Source organism: Denticeps clupeoides, chromosome 12 (genome assembly GCF_900700375.1).
Source record: "Denticeps clupeoides chromosome 12, fDenClu1.1, whole genome shotgun sequence".
NCBI classification, from domain to species: domain Eukaryota; kingdom Metazoa; phylum Chordata; class Actinopteri; order Clupeiformes; family Denticipitidae; genus Denticeps; species Denticeps clupeoides.
In genome coordinates, this window is record NC_041718.1 from 12999655 (window position 1) to 13020862 (window position 21208).

General features: G+C 39.8%; 2 protein-coding genes across 5 annotated transcripts; one reads left to right on the top strand and one right to left on the bottom strand.

Moving 5' to 3' along the window:
* Positions 1-209: 209 nt before the first annotated feature.
* mmel1 (membrane metallo-endopeptidase-like 1) lies at positions 210-13762 on the top strand. Of its 2 annotated transcripts, none has more exons than XM_028998230.1 (24): positions 210-363; positions 2710-2876; positions 3175-3204; positions 3432-3491; positions 3578-3739; positions 3835-3915; positions 3993-4088; positions 4544-4659; positions 4763-4828; positions 4912-5046; positions 5123-5212; positions 5300-5436; positions 5528-5621; positions 7071-7199; positions 7291-7389; positions 7601-7684; positions 7778-7878; positions 7976-8034; positions 8908-9027; positions 9132-9265; positions 9350-9415; positions 10267-10362; positions 10821-10897; positions 10979-13762. In XM_028998230.1, exons 2-24 carry the CDS (start codon positions 2720-2722, stop codon positions 11076-11078), a joined length of 2289 nt encoding a protein of 762 aa, XP_028854063.1. In that variant the 5' UTR covers positions 210-363; positions 2710-2719; the 3' UTR covers positions 11079-13762. The 2 variants fall into 2 exon arrangements, with proteins under 2 accessions (XP_028854063.1, XP_028854064.1); XM_028998231.1 differs by having other exon boundaries at positions 2713-2876.
* Positions 13759-20985, bottom strand: prxl2b (peroxiredoxin like 2B). Of its 3 annotated transcripts, none has more exons than XM_028998234.1 (7): positions 20822-20985; positions 19589-19793; positions 19333-19384; positions 19161-19224; positions 18834-18909; positions 18453-18571; positions 13759-14537 (listed from the first exon to the last, which is right to left on the bottom strand). In XM_028998234.1, exons 1-7 carry the CDS (start codon positions 20882-20884, stop codon positions 14511-14513), a joined length of 606 nt encoding a protein of 201 aa, XP_028854067.1. In that variant the 5' UTR covers positions 20885-20985; the 3' UTR covers positions 13759-14510. The 3 variants fall into 3 exon arrangements, with proteins under 3 accessions (XP_028854067.1, XP_028854066.1, XP_028854068.1); XM_028998233.1 differs by lacking the exon at positions 13759-14537 and adding an exon at positions 15736-15970; XM_028998235.1 differs by lacking the exon at positions 13759-14537 and adding an exon at positions 15736-15970 and having other exon boundaries at positions 19589-19734; positions 20822-20952.
* Positions 20986-21208: the final 223 nt, after the last annotated feature.

A 21208-nucleotide genomic window follows, 5' to 3' on the forward strand; every position in this document is an offset into this window, starting at 1 on the left:
ATTAATGCAAATTAATTACAGATTTCAGTTAAACTGTGCGCCCTTATATCTGTGCTCTTCTATTGCATCTATTCCTTCCTCTCACCCCCCCCCCCCCAATTCTTCCTTTTTTGCATCCTTTGCTCTTAGAATCTGCCTCTAACCCCCTCCCTCTTTCTCCCGCTCTTTCTCCCCCTCTCATCCCTCTCATCTCTCTCTTCCTAATACAATCCCACAGAAGCGCACTCGAACAGAGCGTCTCTGTGGCATCCAGCGGTCCACCGCTTCATTTCCCAACACACCAGCTCTGAGTCAAACCTCAGGAGGGGTGTTTTGGGAAATTGAAGAGATTGCCGGTTGGAATACACTTATCAAGGAGAGCAGGTAAGAATCATTGAACATTCTCATTGCATGCAGCATTTAGTATAACTTTGGGGAATCATTTTCTCCCTGCAGCGATTTGTAATTTACATTCTATTTTTATCATTTAATTTCTCATTGCGTTATTACTTGATGTAGGTTCTGGTATTCATTTCAAATTATTTTAGAATTCTGGTTGTACTGCTGTTGCTTGCTGAATATAAATGCATCAAATTAGGTGTACAGGCTTGTGAAATGACAAAGTTAGTGGCTCCATATATTTGACCCTGATTCAATTGTGCTTTGCAAAATCAACTATGATCCAAGAGCAAGCCTTTATCCTTACAAACTTTTAGTACTGTGTTGCATATTTTTTAAAGACAATGTTGATTCATAGCAGCGTTTTTGGCTAAAGAAAAAATTATGAAGCCTTGATGATTCAGCATATTTTTTGTCCTTAAATATAAAAGTGTAGCACAGAAAGACACTTTACCTGAATCTTTTTGGAGGTTTATTTCTTGAGTTTATTGCATCAAATGATTTACAGTAATATTTCACAAAATATTCCTATTACATAAAAATACATACAAACATGGGGTTCTTAAACTAATTCCCATTGCAATGTCAATTTGACGTATTATTAATACTTGACTAAATCACCATACAAATAATTTAAATCTGCAAAAGGTCTAAATTAAAAGATTCTCTAAACATATAAATCAGTATAAATAAGTCAGTATAAATCTACATATCACCTCTCTCAAGAACACACACACACACAATTTAAACTACTCACATGAATCCATCATGGTGCTGTCAGACATGTGCCCATGAGTATTCATAAGGTGGGTTAATGAGAGCCAGAGGCAAGAAGCTGTAATCCATCACCTGCCTCGCACCCGTGGTCTACAGTCTGCAGTAAACAACATGCAACAGGTTGGCACAGCAGCTGGCCAGGTGCTGCCAACCTGACAAAGTGGTGTGCTCAGCTTCACAGAAGCATCAGTCAGTTGCACTTTATCCCAAGCCAGAACTGTTTTTTTAAGGGTACGTGGTCAAAGTGGCATTAAGTGGCACAGATGACGCAAAGTTTGCAGAAATCAACAATTTCAGTTCAGATTATAAGTGAAGCACACTTTCATACCTCAAAAAAAGAATTCAATTCTTTTAAAATCATAGGAGAGGAATTCATAACAATTTATGAAAATATCGTTATCATTTGATTTACTAAGATATATACAAAAATGGTATGCCATATTCAAGGGTAGGAAAAAAAACTACTTAAAAAAACTACCATTCTACCATTGTGCTACCATTCATTTACAGTAAGGGTATATGTTCTCTGAGCATGCTTGACATAATTCGTGTGAATCAATCTACCAGTTTATGGGTTTCAAACAATGTTTTCATTGTTTTTCCGATTATACAAAAGTATAAAATAACGTGTAGATTTATGTGTTGCTAGGCAAATCTCTTATAATTTTAGCTTTTTTTCTCAGTTAAATATAAAGTTTTTTTTAAGTCCTGTATATAACCATTTTACATGTATTTACAATACATTTACATCGACAATAGAAAGAACGATGATATATAATACGTTTTTAAAAGCATATTAGTCCAAGATTAGAATGGACGTGGGCAGCGTTTTGTCCAATTGTATGTAAAGTATAGTGTGTTAAGAACCCATTGTCAGTCTTGTCACGGCTTTCTGCGCTACCACATTTGGATGTGGTAAAGGGTGGCAGGTCTTAATCATCCTGATGGCATGGGGGTACAAACTGTTCCGAGATCTGGATGTTCTGGCAGAACATACACCATCTGGCATATCCTCATGTTCTGCAGTGATCTGCCCATCTTTTCTGGGCTGACCTGGTTGTCTGTCCTGTCCAGTGTCACAATGCTCTCTAGACTTCCACACCTCTTCAGCCTCAGAATGAAGTACAGTCTACAGTGGCATGTGTCGTGCTCTTAGACCTGTATAGATCCTCAGTGATGTGAAAGCTTGAGAGCTGTTCACTCTCTGACCAACACCGGCAGATGGTGTCACTCGACTTGCCTTGTTTCCACAACCATCTCCGTGGTCTAACTGTGAGGGGTCTGATTATTTCCCCTGTAAACATTTTGGTGATTGAGCATGTTTAAATGATAATAATAAAGATTCATTAACCAGCAAAGGTTGTCTTCTATTGTGCAACCATAGATGATTTTTACCATGACTGCAACTGGTTCAGACTTTAGAGCTGAAATTTCTCAAGGTTCTAGTTCTTGTGATTAGACTTCACATCTTGCCATAGCAGCAGCGTAGACCTGCACCAAGAGCAGCTGTCTGGCACTGTACTCGACTTTTAGGCTGTTCTTTGTTTTTTTCAGCAGGCTGAGAATGGGAAAATCTGAAAGTCAAATGGACATCATGGAAAAAACAGTAAAACCCATTAAGCATCGCTGGAGCGCTGTAGAAATTGGACTTTCTGTGCTGTTGCTGCTAGTGAGCTGCGCACTAATTGGACTTATTTTGCTCTATACATCGGCACTAAGAGGTGAGACTGATCAACCTGACTCATTTAATACTTCATAGTAAAATCTATGTATTATTCCACAATTCTAATGTACTTTCATAATAACGGATTGCTGCATCAATATGAAAAAAACATAATAAACATTAGCCAGATTTTTGTTGATTATTTTAAAATCAACAGTGAGCAAGGGTTTTATGGAAGCTGTTTCTTTAATGAAAAATAGTATGAAATGATCAATGCCAGTCAAGTACAGTTGGCATACATAATTATATGTAAATGTTTTCAGAGTGCATTGGCAATAATCTGTTTTCTATTGCAGAGCAAGCCAGGAGAATTGATGGACTCAATGGTATGGTGAAATTATGCTCCGGACCATAGGCCAACTTGATTTAGGGATAATGGCGCCATTAGTTGTGGGACCCATTTCACATGGCAAACAAGTATAGATTGCAGAGGTCACCTGTAATGGCCCTGTCACAATGCCAAGATTACATTTACAAACTCACCCGTCTTTCTTCAAACCACAGCAAAAATAGCACACTAGCATAATGTGTTCTCCCTTTTTTTTGTTTTCAGAAAACATACATCGCTCCAGTGTTAATGATGTGTGCACAACGGCAGACTGTGTCACTGCAGGTAATTAGCAGCTTTTACATTTGCCAACGTTTGTGCTATCTTGTTTTTTCTTGACCCACTTTCTTTTCCTCACCTCAAAAATGCAGCTGCTCGGCTGCTCCAGAACATTGACCCCTCAGTGCATCCATGCCAGAACTTCTACCAGTATGCATGTGGGGGGTGGTTGGAGAGGCACGTCATACCCGAGACCAGTTCTCAACACAGTGTTTTTGACATCTTGAGGAGTGAGCTGGAGATTGTGCTGAAGGGTCAGCAATGATTTATGTAGCATGTGCACATTGATGAATATCTGCCATTATTTTGTTATCTGTGGTATCTGACATGGTATCTTGGTTTTGGGAAGGAGTTTTGGAAACTCCAAATGATCAGGACCGAGATGCATTCAAGAAAGCCAAAATCCTGTATAGCTCTTGCATGAATGAGAGTAAGTGACACACAGTGCACATGCATGCTCTCTTGGTTCATGTTTTGCCCTGATGGTGACTTTGGTGCCCCCTGTAGGTCTAATAGAGCAGCGTGACTCAGAGCCCTTACTCAAGCTCATTGACAGTGTTGGGGACTGGCCTGTGGCCTCAGAGGACTGGAATAGCACGACAGGTATTAAAGACACCATGCATAAGTAGCTCTGCTGTACACTGATGGGTGAAAAACATTGACACACAAATTGGAAAAAAAAAACACTGATAGGGAATGGATCTATGGAAATCCAGTGACCGCTCTTCTGCCAAAGTAGTTCTTATTGACTGCAAGAATGACTATTTGAAAAAGCTAATGAGGTAGAGAATGTTCTTTTGACCAATAGAGGCTCATATTACAGAATTTCTTCCATATCTGTGCTCCACCACTATAATTAGAACTGCAACTAACCTAATGAAGACTGGATTCATTGCCTTTCTGTAGGTGTAAGTAGCAATGCTGATGTGTTTTTAGAGAATACATTAAATACAGCTCAGTTTAGCTTCAGTTGGTGAAGGTCATCCCAAGCATAAACCTTAATCATTGACCCGAGAAGCTAATGGCAGCAGTTTATGTATGTCTTCTCCTGTAAAAAGACTCGTGGAGCCTAGAGGACACACTGGCCACTCTTACATCCCGTTATCATAAAAAAGTCCTGCTGGACATGTTTGTGTGGACCGATGACCAGGATTCCAGTCGACACATCCTACATGTAAGCAGTCTCTCTAGAAGCCATATTATTAATAAAACCTATTATATTCACATAGAATTTAGTATGTATAATACATTTAGAATATATTTCATGTTGCTTGTAGATTGACCAGCCTGGACTAGGAATGCCATCAAGAGATTATTACTTCAATGATGGAAACTACAAAAGGGTATTTTCATGCGTTGTGAAATGCATGCTGTTTAGTCGCCCACAGATAAAAGCATTACATTGAGCATGTGTGCTGTACCACAGGTGAGGGAGGCCTACCTGCAGTTTATGGTTACCATGGCGAGGATTGCCAGGGAGGACAGGAATCTGACCCAGGACGATGAGCATGTGTGGGAGGAGATGATGCAAGTGATGGAACTGGAGAGAGACATCGCCAACGTGAGTGCCTCCTCTATCTCAGAGTAAGTGATGAAAAAGCCAGTCAGTCTGTTAGCCATTTGTTGCGCCTGTACAGGCCACAACCCCTGCTGAGGAGCGCCAGGACATCATGGTTCTCTACAACAAGATGACTCTACATGAACTGCAGGAGAACTTCAGCCTCAATGTGCGTCTAGACCTTTAAGACCATGCTAGACTTTTCTTAATACAATGCAAGATTAATAATACTTGTCAAAATGTGCATCTGCTACAGGGCTTCAACTGGACCCGGTTTGTGCAGGGTGTCTTGTCTAGTGTGGCCATTAAAGTGCACCCTGAGGAAGAAGTGGTGGTTTATGGCTCCCCCTACCTAGAGAAGTTGAATGATGTGCTTTCCAGGCATGATCGCAGGCAAGCGCGTGTCTGAAAAACTGCAGACTAAGCACCCAGAAGAGCCTTTTTAATAACGCACTACTGCTCATGTGTGTGTTCGCTTCTCCAGGACTCTACAGAACTACCTCACCTGGCAGCTCATCACAGAGCGGGTCAGCAGCCTGAGCCGCCGCTTCAAAGATGCTCGAGCGCACTACCGCAAGGTCAGCCTCTTGGGAGAAAGGAAACAGGAACAGAGAGACATTCTGTATTCTACAGTTGTGGCTAAAGGTTTTGAAAATGACACAAATACTGGTTTTCACAAAGTTTGCTGCCTCTGTGTTTTTTTTATTTTTTTTTTTAATCTTTTTTTCTAATTACAAGCATTTTATTACAATGCCATCAAGTTTATGCAAAGAGTCAATATTTGCGGTGTCCATTTTGCAATGTTTTCTCCACAAGCCACTTAGTTACCCCTTTGGCCTTATGGTACGGTGCTCCATCATGCTGGAAAATTGTTCTTCACTAAGAGAGATGTTGCTGTAGGAGGATGATTTGGTACCATTCTTTATTCATGGAAGAATATCAGTCTGTCCTTGACGTTTTTCTTGGCGAGAAGTGGGCCCTCATCTTTATGAGATATTCCTGGTGCTTGCTTGGGTGACCTTAGACCTTTTTCAAAACTTGAACTTCTCTCCTTGAAGTTTTTATGATCCAATAAATGGATAATTTAGGTGCAATCTTAGTAGCAGCAATACTCTTGATTGTAAAGCCCTTTTACTGCAACAATAGGAAGTCTGTACTCGTTTCCTTGCAGGTAACCATGGATAACAGAGGAAGAACAATGATTTCAAGCATCACCCTCCTTTTAAAGCTGCTATTCTAATTCAATCAGCAAGACAGAATGATCTCCAGCCTTGTGCTCTTCAACACTCTCACTTGAGTTAATGAGAAGATCACTGAAATGATCTCAGCAGGTCCTTTTGTAGCAGGACTGAAAAGCAGGGAAAAACATTTTTTCAAGTTTATTTTCATGCCAAAGAGGTGCTTTGCAATTTATCTGATTACTCTTCATAAAATTCTGGAGTATATGCAAACTACAATATTAAAAAGCAGCAAACTTTGTGAAAACCAGTATGTGTCATTCTCAAAACTTTTGGCCATGGCTGTAGTTCATAATATTCATTTAAAAAACAAGTAAACTATTCCAAGCCAAAGTCCTTCAGCACTGCACTACCACCATTATTAATGACCGTAGTCAAGGAATTATTAATGTAAGCAGTAGAAGGAAGGATAGGTATTTTAGATAAGACTAATAGGTTGTTGAAATGATAGGTTGTTACAACACCATGAGCAGTGAGAACAACTTCTTTGGCTCTTCTCGCCAGTCTCCTGTTACTCTAATGCAGGCATGGACACATTCTTCCATAAGACACTCTACTGTTTAGTGATTTGATATCTAAGATGTCGGTCCAAACTCATCATCCATTCCATTTTGCTTTTTCTACCTTAAATTTCTCCTTTTTCTATGTATGTGGGACACTTTGGAATGCTGAGAATATGCAGATAACAGAATTAACAAGAAAATGAAAGTTAAACAGATTTTATCTTTCAGACTCTTTGTGTTTTGTAATTAAATTGTGAGTTCATTTTGTGTGTGTGTGTGAAATCAGGCTCTGTTCGGGACCACTGTGGAGGAGGCTCGCTGGCGGGACTGCGTGCGGTACGTCCAGAGCAGCATGGTCAACGCAGTGGGAGCTCTTTACGTGCAAGAGGCCTTTGCAGGAGAAAGCAAGCGCATGGTGGGCCACAGCCTTCCATCCACACAGACACTCCCTCCAGGACACACAGTGCCACAGCTTTAAGCTAATGAATGACACTTCCATCACACAGGTCAGTGACCTCATCAGAAAGATGCAAGAGGCATATATTGATACGCTAGATGAGCTCAGCTGGATGGATGGAGCATCAAAAGAGAAGGCCAGAGAAAAGGTCAGCTTGCAGTGTCTCACACACACATACAGCTTTAAACATGACACTGATGCAGTTACCGATAAGAATATGTGCATCTTTACTGTCACATTTCACATTTCAATGTGCAGCCATTATAATATAATATACTCAGTGGCTGTATGAGTGTATACCTTTTGGTTGTTTATTTTTGCTTTATGAGTTATTGATTTGATCAATTTTGGTGTCAAAGGTGATGGCCATCAAAGAACAGATTGGTTACCCAGACCATATCCTGGACGTGAACAACCACAAGTTGGATGAGGAGTATGCCCATGTTCGTGTCTAGTTTTTATGATCAACTGCTGACAGCTGTTGAGAGCTTGTGATGTAGATAGTCTTATAACTGAACTTTTGTTCTCTTGCATAGCTCAATTTCAGTGAAAACTACTTTGAGAACATTCTAGAAAATCTACAAGCTGGAGCAAAGAAGAGCCTAAAGAAGCTCAGGGAACCAGTGGACCCTAACATGTAATGTAAATTTAGAAATGCACACACCCACTCAAAACATTCATACAGAGCAAACTGTGTACTGTATCTGCTGTATTATTATTTCTATTCACTTTAGGTGGATCATTGGGGCAGCTGAGGTCAACGCTTTCTACTCACCCAACAGAAACCAGATAGGTAAAAAAATCTTTTATGTGCTTCAGAATAAACATTTAATGACTATGGACTACTGAAGAACTTAAAGCATACGCTATGCTTTATCAACATACAACTTTGACCACTATTTGATTTAAAATACATTACAACAAAGAACATTTAAACCTCGATTGCGCCATTCCATATTTGATCCCTTTTGAATCTGAAAGTGTTTTTGAGGAGCCCACCCACTGAGAGAGGGGCAAAGGGGAGATCAGTTCAAGCAGAGCACTTCTGCATCTGAGACTTTGCTCTGGCCATCCCACTTCCACATTCCCGCTGTCTCCTGCATGGAATAGGGACAGATTTGGTATTGCCTTTTGTTCTTGTTGGAATTAAACTAGTTTCTGGCTTCATTGTACTCAAACGTGGGTTAAGAGATAGTGAAAGTGTGTAGGTTTAAAGCCTCAAAATCCACCACATTCAGGCCAGTCACTTAATGCTCTTAATTGCAACGTAAGGCGATTATGTAATTTCCACACAATTTTCATAAAGTTTCTCTTAGGCTGCATGTTTTAATGGTCCTGGATAATCTAGAAGTGAAAATTATCTGAGGACAATAGAACAGCTTGGATTGTCTCTGTGCTTTATATGTAAATATATAAATGTCTTATACAATAAACTAAACCAAACTAAAACCAGTGTTGATTTGCTGTTTTTCAGTAATAAAGTTAAACTAATGTAATTAGTAAACCTATGTAATTATAGTTCTAACATTGTCAATTATTTTCTTGACAAAGTATTGTCAAAGTAGTTTCTTTGCAACACAGCATACAACCCAAAGCTGGTGGCTTGAAATGCCTGGACATGCAAAGGTACAACATGTCTACTCATGCCTGTGTCTCTCTCACACAGTTTTTCCAGCTGGAATTCTGCAGCCCCCATTTTTCAGTAAGCATCAGTCCCAGGCTCTCAATTTTGGTGGCATTGGAATGGTGATAGGTCACGAGATCATCCATGGTTTTGATGACCACGGTAATGTCAAATTTCAGCATTCAGCAACACTGCAGGACTGAAAGTAAAATTATTTGACAGGCTCTTATTAAATAGTTTAAAGTCATAATCGACACCTTCTGTAGGTCGTAACTTTGACAAAGATGGGAATATGTTCAACTGGTGGAGCAACTATTCTGCAGAGCACTTTAAGGAACAATCTCAGTGCATGGTGCAGCAGTATGGAAAGTTCACCTGGAAGCTTGCAGGAGGGCAGAATGTAAGTTCTAAAACAATCTAAAACAATTGCTCCTATCTGGCTTCATGATCATGCATATATATGATTTTGTTGCATCCTTCCCAGGTCAGTGGCATCAGCACTTTAGGAGAAAACATTGCTGACAATGGAGGAGTTCGGCAAGCATATAAGGTGCAGTGATTTCAATCTCAGTCAGAAACAGAATTTTTTTGTTTGTAACATGCCGTTACATGTAACTGTGGTAGCAGCCTAGTGGGTAACATACTCGCCGGTGAACTCAGAAGACCACAAAAGTCAAAGGTTAAAACCTCACTTACTACCATTGTGTTCCTGAGCAAGACACTTAACCCTGAGTGTCTCCAGGGGGGGGACTGTCCCTGTAACTACTGATTGTAAGTCGCTCTGAATAAAGGCATGTGATAAATGCTGTAAATGTATAGTACAGGCCAAACATTTGGACACACCTGTGTTTTCTTTATTTTCATGACCATTTACATTGGTAGAATCACTGAATGAATAAAAACTATGAATGAACACATGTGGAGTTATGTACTTAACAAAAAAAGGTGAAATAACTGAAAATGTGTTTTCTAGTTTCTTCAAAATAGCCGCCCTTTGCTCTGATTACTGTTTGCACACTCTTGGCATTCTCTCGATGAGCTTCAAGAGGTCGTCACCTGAAATGCTTTTCCAACAGTCTTGAAGGAGTTCCCAGAGGTGTTTAGCACTTGTTGGCCCCTTTACCTTCACTCTGCGGTCCAGCTCACCCCAAACCATCTCGATTGGGTTCAGGTCCGGTGACTGTGGAGGTCAGGTCTCCACTTTTTGTTAAGTACATAACTCCACATGTGTTCATTCATAGTTTTGATGCCTTCAGTGAGAATCTACCAATATAAATGGTCATGAAAATAAAGAAAACACATTGAATGAGAAGGTGTGTCCAAACTTTTGGCCTGTACTGTAAATGTAATGTAATTAAGCATGCATATTTGTATGTATTGTGTGTGTGTGTGTGTATCCAGGCATATCTTAAATGGATTGAGAGAGAAGGAGAGGAGCCCCGCCTGCCTGGTCTTGACATGGACCACAAACAGCTCTTCTTCCTTAACTTTGCACAGGTATCTAGTTCTGCAGACCTTGTGAGTTCTGATTTGTCCTTATTTGTATATAAAGTGGAGTCTAGAATTAAAAATATTACACCATCGATTGTGCATTTCAATCTAGGAGAGATGGTTTTATGTAAGCTTCTTATCAGTGCAAAACAACATGTTACTTAGGTGTGGATTTTGGTTCTGAACCAATGTAAAGCTTGGTAGAGCCAGAGAAAAGAGAGTTCGGGCCAGATCGAAACAGAGATGACAAACAGGCAAATATACTCCACATCTGTGATCCTGTTAAGCCTAGAATGTTTCACTGACTTTTGATGTTGTTTCCATGTAGAGCTGTTTGGTGGAAATGCGATTGTGTGAAATTACAGCGTTTGCTCTGCCTCAGTGCTGTTCCTTCGATTTAAGATTAGCAAAGAACACCAAGGTTTAATTTAAGTCCACATGACAGAACAGAATGGCCTTTTCAGGTGTGGTGCGGTGCCTATCGGCCTGAATTTGCCAGCCAGTCCATCAAGACGGACTCCCACAGCCCTCTTGAGTACAGGTATGGGGGAGCAAATCTAATCTAATAACCTAATCAACAAATAATTTATGTCTTAATTATTTTTTTTGCCTCACATCCTAGAGTTTTAGGTTCCTTGCAGAACTTTGGGGCTTTTTCAGAAGCTTTCAAGTGCAACCCCGGCTCCCCCATGAACCCTGAGGTGAAATGCAGAGTGTGGTAGCTGCTGTCGGCCTCCAGACCTGTTACTTTCTTAAACGAGGCATCGGCCACAAGACCTTGTGCCTGACCATCCTGTTATGTAATGACCATCCATGCAACAGTGGTAAGCTGCCTTATAATTAAAGCCCCTCTTCCGCTGACGTAGTTACCTACTTGTGCAGAGGTGTACCTTAGTTACAAGATCGCGTAAAAATGCTCGACGTAGAGATATTTGTCTGTTTTTCACTCTGTTTCTCTTGGTTTTGTGGCTGTTAAATTGGTGTGTGCCCCTGTGACACTTTCAGTGCAGTCCTCCTATTATGCTGAAATTACTGGGAGAGAGACGAAAAATGGAGACTATGGCCAAAAAACAAACCCCCACATTTTCCCGTGAAGTGACTTGGATTTAAGACTCCAAATGTACTTTAAGCCATCATAATAATTGTTTTGGCTAATTTCTTAGACTGATGGTAAATCATACATTACTGTTTTAAGATTCAATACCATAGAGTTTAGCTAGGTAGGCAGGGGAATTTATCGCTTTTCCACAGGGCTACTTCAACATAAACTGAAACAATGTACCTGAAGACGTAACGACTGTTAACTGCACGCTGCTTTAAATGCTATTGTTTCATGTGTGGTTTGGAAATTGTAATTTTTACTGTTTTTTTTTTTTTTTTTTTTGCGATAAAGTTATTGTGCGGCAGCCAACGTGATTAGAAAAAATACTGAAAATACCTTTTGTCTGGTGAATGTATTGCTCTGAAAGCCTGAACCTTGTGTGATTCTCAGGATTAAAGCGTGTACATTGGTCAAGGAGGACATTATGAGTTCAAGGTGGACATGCATGAGTCAATTTGCTACCTTTTCAGTCCTAGAGATCAAACTTATCAATTTAAATTAGAGTAAATTAACTTAACTGGATGAATACCATACACCCTGAGGAGAAAAGGTCACACCTTGGTAAATATGAAGGGTCTTCAGAACTAGACGATTCAGAATTACCTATTGGACTGTTGAGAGAGCTAGATCACAGGCTGTCTTTGCTCTTTGCTTTTTATTAACACAGCCTTGCAAGACCTGCCTGTAAAGTTTCTCCACCTGGATGCTCCAAGTTCCACATATTTGCAATTCCAGCTGTCATTGGCTTGGCACTGACCTTACAATGAAATTTTGGGATTAGGCTTCTGAGAACTCTGAGGTTTGTTGCAACAATCTGCATCCAAACAGAACTTTTAGCAACTCCTGTACTCCTTGAAGCTCCCCATGATACTCCATTCTGAGATAGTTCTTTAAAACCTCTGAATTGTTGTTTAGGTTTCAGGTTTATGTAACAAGTTACAGCATCACAATGAATTCAGAACAAATGAAACAAATGGAAATGTTTGATGCTCGCCCTGAGTCAAGTCTGGGTTTTGGATAAGAGGCAGAAGCTGCACTGAAATGCAGGTTTGCGAGCTTGAGCACGGCGGAGCGCTGACAGGCACTCTAGGGAATGGCCATCTCATTACCAGTCAGAGCCCCCACTGTTATTTTCCACCTTGATTAACAAGTAATGACAGCGTAACTAAAGAGGCAAGTGGGAGAAAGAAAAACAGGAATGTAATGGAAAGATCTTGGACAGGCAGACGCTGCTGTCCTTCTTTTATGAGAAGAGTCGCGGGGAGATCAGACATAATTCCACAATCTTTGTAAAAGTCAATAAACCAAAAAAGGTTGCCTTGGCCACTGATTATGACTGTTATCTCTCATCACAGAGAGCCTGTCTACTGAATGTCCATATCTGCCTTTGAAGCTTTGAACTGTTAGACGCAATGGAAATATTGTACTATGTAAACTCCGATGTATTCTTTGGAGTTGCATTTGCATGTTGCCTTCGTACCCAAAACAACTGAAGAGGTCCAACATTTTTGGACCTGGAAAATAACTGTATTCATTGTACAGTGGAAGACACATTTGACTCAAGACGTTAAGTGAATAAAACACCTCAAATAAATGCATTGTAGAATGGCACATGCATGATTTATGTGTATTATGTGTCAAAAACACTTTTAACACTCCAGGAATTAAGACTTCTTTATTACTCGGCAATTACACACAATATATTTGTGCAGTAACAACACAGAGAGAATAAGTATTATATATATTTAGTTTTAAAATATAGTATTAAAAAATACAACACAAGTTGTATCCTAGATCCAGACCCTGTGGCCAACATTTACCATGATTCTATTGCATAGCATGCCTTCTGTGAGTATCAGTTTGCATGCTGTTTTATTAAAATTATTGCATAAATATTCAAAAGATTTATTTATAAAACAGCAAAGCATAGAATTACTAAAATGTTTCAGAGACACATGAATTTTATTTTAGTGATTTTTGAATATGAGACAACACCTTTGAATCTGCTGCTTCTGTACATTGCACGCCGTCTCTGCTCTTTCATTGCAAAACGTAATTATATTCACTGAATATAAAGAAATGTGTTTTATTGTGCTTGTTTGAGTCTAGGCATTTTTGACACTAATCTAGGAACAGTAAATTATTGTTAGACATTTTTAGAATAATAATATACTGTGTTAACCTCTGCGGTATATTTTCATGATGAGTATCAAAAGATGAGTATATCTATATGTCTAACCCTCAATATCTGGTTCTGTAAAATGCTTAAGTCCAGAAAATGAATCACATTTATTCTTCTGTGAAGTGTCTGAAGTGTTTGACTTTATTTGCATTATGATTCACAAATCATTGTTGCTTTCCTATACATTTTCCTATACACACAGCTCTGCCTTGAAAAAATTAGTTACTAGGCCTGAATTTAAATACGAGGATGGGAAATCCTACAGCCTAAGTAGACACCAACTGTCCAAGCTTTTGATCTGAATTGAAAACTCATCAAATGTCATCAGTCATATCTTTGTGCCTGTCACACATCAGAGCAGCAGCTGAAGCGTTTCAATTTGAATATGACTCTGTGCTATCTCGTGCTTAACCTTGAAGGTGTGTCATTAACAGTACAATTTGCATAGATGCATAAATTAATTTATTATCTCAAATTACCCCTCATTATGTACATAACCCTTCACAATTAAAACAATAGCAGTGTAATAACATAAATGTTTTGATTGATTTCTTATATTATTCTTATATTAAAAGGTCTTATATTTGGGCCAATACAGTAATTAAAATGAATAAATAAAGGTCAGGCTCAATCATAAAATGTTGTCACATTAATCATAGTCGTCAGATTTAAACACCAGTGGATCACCCAAGATTTTAATTATGTTCAAATATGCCACACCTTAGTTTATTGATTTAGTGACAGATAATGTAGGGAAAGAGGCATAACTTGGTCCATACAAGTCCATAAAGCTGCACACAATCTTGATTGGCAAGCTATAGTTGTCCAATCATCACATGGCCAGTGCTGTCTCATCCAAGTGCCAGTTCCTCATCTTGTGCAAACATCATCATTGCACTGAAAAAGAAACCACACATTAATCTCAATGCTACTAGAACTTGCAAAGTTGTCCCACTGATATTTAAAATAATTCATAAATTTGTCTCAATATCAATTATTCAGATGCAAACTGCTGTCCACTGCAGTATTTATTTTGAGCATTCAAAAACAGATGTATTTCATAAATGTCCATGTGGAATAATTTGCTTATGGGCCTTTAGTGCTATTTAATCGTTTAATCTTTGCCAACAATGACAATAAAGAACATTTCAGTGAAACTAGAAACAGAAAAAAAGCGCATTCTGGGGTTGACCATGAAACATTCTGGGGCTGCTCAAGAAAGCTGGTAGTTTCACCTATAAACACAGCACAAACCCGCTCTGAAATACAACTTCTGCAGCAGACCATGGGGAGGCTGGCGTAGAACTAGTCGATAATGGATGGTGAGAAACATGTTGTTTACATGTCCGTACACAGGAGGTGCAGGCACAGGCTTTTGTCTGCATCCTAACGAGAATGTAACGTTGCCCTGCCTATAAGTGCGACTTCGATCTGCTTATTGAAAGACGTGAACTCCGGGACTCCGGTGACTGCTGCTACAGCATATCATCTCCTAAATGAGAGGGGTTATTCTCCTTCATGACACACACACACACACACACACACACACACACACTGAGAAAAATCACCGGGGGACGAAAGAGTCATTCTGTCCAGTGATGCATGGCTGAAAAACAAGTTCTTATCTTGACATATTAGGGTCAGGTGGGAAAGGCGGCGATATGTCTCCCAAAACTATAAACTTGCCAGACAGAGGACTCGAACTGTATCAGCATGTCCTCAGTTTATATGGCAAGGAGAGACAGAGAGGGAGAAAACTGTTATCTCATAATGACCACATTCGTTTCAGTGGACCATGATTATTTTTGGCACGAGTGTCATGTTTCTGTTCGTCGCTATGAAGACAAATGTCATATTTTATGACTGTTTCATAGTTGCGATGGTGCAACGCATGACTGGTACACTATTTTTTTTTTTTTCTGGCACCAACAAATTATACACAAATACAAAAATTACGTCCTGCCACAAAAGGACCTGATGAAATCATTTCAGTGATCTTCTTGTTAACGCAAGTGCGACTGGATGCTTTAAAAGTAGGGTGATGCTGGAAAATCATTGTTCTTCCTCTGTTAACCATGGTTACCTGCAAGGAAACACGTGGAGTCATCAATGCGTTGCATAAAAAGAGCTTCACAGGCAAGAATATTGCTGCTACTAAGATTGCACCTAAATCAACCATTTATCAGATCATCAGAAACTTCAAGGAGAGATGTTCAAGTTTTGTGAAGAAGGCTCCAGGTCGCCCCCTAAAGATGATTCAACTGCAGGACCGGGGTGCCACCAGTGCAGAGCTCGCTCAGGAATGGCAGTAGGCAGGTGTAGGAGTAAATCTGCACACACAGAGAGGCCAAGACTTTTGGAGGATGGGCTGGTCTCAAGAAGTGCAGAAATAAACCCACTTCTCTCCAAGAAAAACATCAAGGACAGACTGATATTCTGCAGAAAGTACAGGGATTGGACTGCTGAGGACGGGTAAAGTCATTTTCTCTGATGAAGTTTGTGGCATCTGGAAAAATGACTGTCCGGAGAAGAAAATGTGAGCGCTACCATCAGTCCTGTCTTGTTCCAACAGTAAAGCATCCTGACATTCATGTGTGGGGCTGCTTCTCAACCAAGGGAGTGGGATCACTCAGGATTTTACCTAAGAACACAGCCATTAATAAAGAATGGTACCAATACTGACTCTTTGCATAAACTTGATGCAATTGTCAATAAAAGCCTTTGAAACTTAGAAAATGCTTGTAATTATACTTCAAGACACCACAGAAACAACTGACAGAAAACACTGTAGCAGCAAAATAGTATTTGTGTTCTCAAAATGATGTTATATGGAAAAAAAAACTCGTGAAAATCTCCACACGAATCCTGTATTTCATGTCAGTTAATTGATAAGCCTAACAGCAATCAGAAGGTTGTGTGCCGAGGTGAGCACAGTACCGTCCTCACACACTGCTCCCCGGGCGTCTTTCATGGCTGCCCACTGCTCACTAAGGTGATGGGTTAAACGCAGAGGATGCTTTTCGTGGATGTTCACCATGTGCTGTGCTGCTGTGTATCACAATGACAATCACTTCACTTCCACTTATAAGGTTGTAATAGATGCGCTAATGGACGCACTTCACTTTTACAACCGATTTAACCTGCCAGCTTGCAACCAATAACGGAAACCAGTCTTTGTTGCATCACACAGTTGTCACCGCGAAGCACAGATGCACATTCCACTGAGTCTCTGGCACGGTTGAATTCAAATAGGCAACACTTAAATCAGTAAAGCTTGATTCCATATCAGATCAAATGTAAACTTGAAACAACAGCCCATAGCTCAGGTTTTCAAAAAGTCTTATGTAGGCTTCTTTTTTTGCATGTATTTATTGTATTTGAGCAACATCCAAAAATAAACATTTATTGATGTGGAGATTTACTGGGGCATGTTGGCATTTTTCTGCAAACCTCTAAAATGGTAAATGGGGGTCGTTTTGACTTGATACATGTCAGGCAGTATTACTGCACATAATTTATTTGTCTTAAGGCTTAAAATATTTTTATTTTTCTGGCTACAGGATGGTGGAGAGATGTAATAGTTGACAGGTTACAGAAAGTATTTCCAAGACATACCCCAGTCTCAGTGTTTTTAGACAAAGGGCTCCTATTCTGAGTTGATGACAAATGTGAATTAAATTTTAATTATAATATAAACTGCAGGTCTGTGGCATATAACGTAAGCTATGTGAAGAATTATTTTTCAGCTGATGGTTGAACTCTTGAAGTCCTAATTTTGAGGTACTACATCTTATTCATAAGGTATTAAGAATTACTTAAATAATTTTTCTAATTTAACAAATCATTTTTATTTAAATTTACAATTTAATATGCATTTGTTGTATTTGTAACACTGTTGAAGACTAGGGGTATCTATATTGATAGATATATCGCAATATTTTACGTGGTGATATTGTATTAATAATGGGACATAAAATATCAATATTTTAATATACAAATTTAGTCCAAAATGCAGGTCTGAGTAATATTGTTTTGGATAAATTATTATTTTCATGTGATCCACATAGATCGTACACAGCATCTTGTGTATCATTGATTATACATTTTCACTGAACTGTAGAATCACAATATGTAGAGTATCACAAAATATCATGATTTAATGACCCAAATATGACCCTGAGGTCCTTGCCAACACACACCCCTAATGAACACAATAGTAACAAATTAATGAATCATATAAGAAGTGAAAACACATGCAGTTCGGTCTCTCTGCTCTTTCTAACGTATTTTTTGTGTCTTGGTTCAAACCACAGTCTTTTCTTGAAGACCAGTTTCCAGCTTCTTCCCATTTTGAGGAGAGTAGTAGTTTCTACAATTATGGAAGTAGACAAATACAATAAACAGCACCTTGTGGTAAGCCTATCCTAATTTGATAGATCCTGAATTATTAACCTAACCACAATATTTATTTCTTACCACCTCAGATCATATTTCATCTTATTCATAAGGCAGGGGGCAGTGGTGGCCTAGCGGTTAAGGAAGGTTCAGAAGGTTACCGGTTCGAATCCCGATCCGCCAAGGTGCCACTGAGGTGCCACTGAGCAAAGCACCGTCCCCACTCACTGCTCCCCGGGTGCCTGTCATGGCTGCCCACTGCTCACTCAGGGTGATGGGTTAAATGCAGAGGACACACCGTGTGCTGTGCTGCTGTTTATCACATGTGACAATCACTTCACTTCATATTTATTTGTTTATTTGTTTATTTATTTATTTATTTCAGATTTGTGATCTCATTTTGGGTTTGTTACTCACCTGTGGTTTCTGTCCAGCCTCTGCACTGACTGGAATGCCAGTGGCTTTAGCAATGTCCTCCAAAGGCACATGGTCACCAGGTGAATCTTGAATAAAATGTAGAAGTACCTTCTCACCCCCTATGCAGATCACAAAAAAAATCCAATTTAGCTGGGTATAGCCAGGAGGAACCATGCTTTAGGTTTGTCAGCAACACCATACTGCCCTCTAGTGATCGCTGAATCAAACTACATTCTCACAATCTGCAGTGCCACAGTACAGTACAGTTACCAGTAAACAACATTCGGTTATATCTTCGTTTTACTGCAACTGCATAACTAGAATGTCACTGATTTGCAGTGGTTCTGCATTTTACTGTCAGCTCTTTGTGTGTGCATGTACCTTTCGATACAATAAGCATGCCTCCACTCTGTAACAGGTCACCGGCAAAGTTTCCCTGGATACCATCAGTACTTGCCTGAAGGGTACAAAACTAATTGTAATGTTCAGTTTCACACACAACACAACGCGCTTCTTGGTCATAATGATATATGTCTTTCACAAGTCTACATAATGCTAATTAAACATGGGCCTTCTCATTGGTTCCCTGCTAGGACAAGAGATCTGCTCTGACATTTGATGGGAACTGACTGATCTCAAATGACGTTCAGCTCAGCTCCTTGGAAGGACTGAAATTGAAATATATGTCCAGCCTGGTGTTCTGATTACCTTTGATGAGATTTCTCTCACTTTCTTTCCCAAAGCAGCAGGGACCACACTGAGAGCATTGTACCTGTACAGACAGTTCCAGCAATTTTATCAAATGTAATCAACTTATTACATTCTACTTACTTTGAATGAGGATATTGTACTCGACATAAATAAATAAAATGTAATATACCGTTTAAAGCCCAGGTCCTTGTAGCACTGCTTCTTCTCATCAATGTACACCTCTACAGAGGTTAAAACAAATAAATAAGAAAAGAAATCAAGAAAATAATTGTCCAGTTATAAATTCCCACTTCATCTTACATAAGGTGAACAAGTTATACACCTCAGTGTGGTAAACAACAGGAGTTACAGAGTTACTTTTACTATTAGCAACCTGTGACGAACTGTTTCATTGTAGAATGTATGTAGCATGAGGCACAGCACACCTCCTTTGAAGAATCCTCCGTCCTTGAATTCCTGCAACCCCGTTTCTTCAGGCCCTATACCAATTAAACCCACACCATTTGCACTCAGGCTCTTCTCCAGCTTGCTGACCTCTGCAGCCATCCAGCGGCAGATCTGGCAACCAAACCTGCGCAGGAAGAAGAGAACCACAGTCTGCTCACGCCATAAGGATCCCAGCTCCACGTTCTGAAACACACGAAAGACGCCATCAATTCGATATCTTATAAAACAACCTTTGTTTTCCCAGCCAGGAGATGGACAAGTAAGTGCCTGGAGAGACATGTTGAAATTAGAAAATGAAACCTCAATCTCATCATCATACCAGAAACAAATCCTCACACAAAGCTCACTGTACTCCATCCTTATGGAGGCCAGTGGGGTGATCAGGACCAGGACTAATTAAAAAGAGGGCGTGGCTTAAGAACATCCCTGCTTTACCCTTGACTAAGTTGTGTAACATTTACATTCATCAGACATTTATTCTTTATTTTCATGACCATTTATATTGGTAGATTCTCACTGAAGGCATCAAAACTATGAATGAACACATGTGAGTTATGTACTTAACAAAATAAGGTGAAAACTTCTTTTATATTCTAGTTTCTTCAGAATAACCACCCTTTGCTCTGATTACTGCTTTGCACACTCTTGGCATTCTCTCAATGAGCTTCAAGAGGTCGTCACCTGAAATGGTTTTCCAACAGTCTTGAAGGAGTTCCCAGAGGTGTTTAGCACTTGTTGGCCCCTTTACCTTCACTCTGCAGTCCAGCTCACCCCAAACCATCTGGATTGGGTTCAGGTCCGGTGACTGTGGAGGCCAGGTCTCCACTTTTTGTTAAGTACATAACTCCACATGTGTTCATGTATATGTGTACACAGTGGTAGTGTGTCAACCTGTGACTTTGTGGTCTTCTGGTTCAGAGGCGATGTGATGTTACACTAAATCTGACAGCATTACAACAGTGCCGTTAATATCGATACATATATATATATATACCGATAATAACAAGACCCGCCGTTTAACCCTAAAGACGCTACAAAATACATATTAGTGTAAAACGAACCAGTACCGCACAGAAGTGCAGTAATTAGATGGCGTAATTAAAACATTTAGTACACGATACACTTGAACTATGCGTGATTCCGTTCACGATGCGTCGAGTCACGCCGGTGCGACCCTGCTCATTGGGTTGTACGCCTGCTCGCAAACCCACCTGTCCGGCAGTAGAGCCCTTCAAAACATTCGAACCAAGTTTCGCTAAATCCACGGGCGGCATTTCCTTTTGTATGCAATTCGATAACAGCGTTCTGGTGCGAACACACGCGTTATGTCAAGCGATTCCAGGTACAACCGCGCCCCTTACTACTACTACTACATAACCCCGAATCACGAGGACGCGCAGCCAATCAGAAAGCGGGGTTGAACACACGTGTCCACGGTGGGCGGGATTAGTTACATATGTCTGTTGTGGCTCGTCGTACCCGACAGAAACAGTATAGAAATCTAACTAGGTAATCATGATTTTTCAAAATAAAATGTTGATCAAAAATGATGTGTATTTTTTTTAAAGGAAGCACTTTAATTGTATTGCTCTCAGCGA

Bases quoted from the DNA above. Each gene is read 5' to 3' on its own strand.
- prxl2b (XM_028998233.1), bottom strand. From the start codon at position 20,884: ATGCCGCCCGTGGATTTAGCGAAACTTGGTTCGAATGTTTTGAAGGGC. The intron at 19,225-19,332 runs GTATATTACATT...CTGTCTGTACAG, and splicing joins AAGGACCTGGGCTTTAAACG to GTACAATGCTCTCAGTGTGG. The intron at 18,572-18,833 runs GTACATGCACAC...TGATCTGCATAG, and splicing joins CATGCTTATTGTATCGAAAG to GGGGTGAGAAGGTACTTCTA.
- mmel1 (XM_028998230.1), top strand. From the start codon at position 2,720: ATGGGAAAATCTGAAAGTCAAATGGACATCATGGAAAAAACAGTAAAA. The intron at 3,205-3,431 runs GTATGGTGAAAT...TTTTGTTTTCAG, and splicing joins GAGAATTGATGGACTCAATG to AAAACATACATCGCTCCAGT. The intron at 7,200-7,290 runs GTGGGCCACAGC...TCCATCACACAG, and splicing joins CAGGAGAAAGCAAGCGCATG to GTCAGTGACCTCATCAGAAA.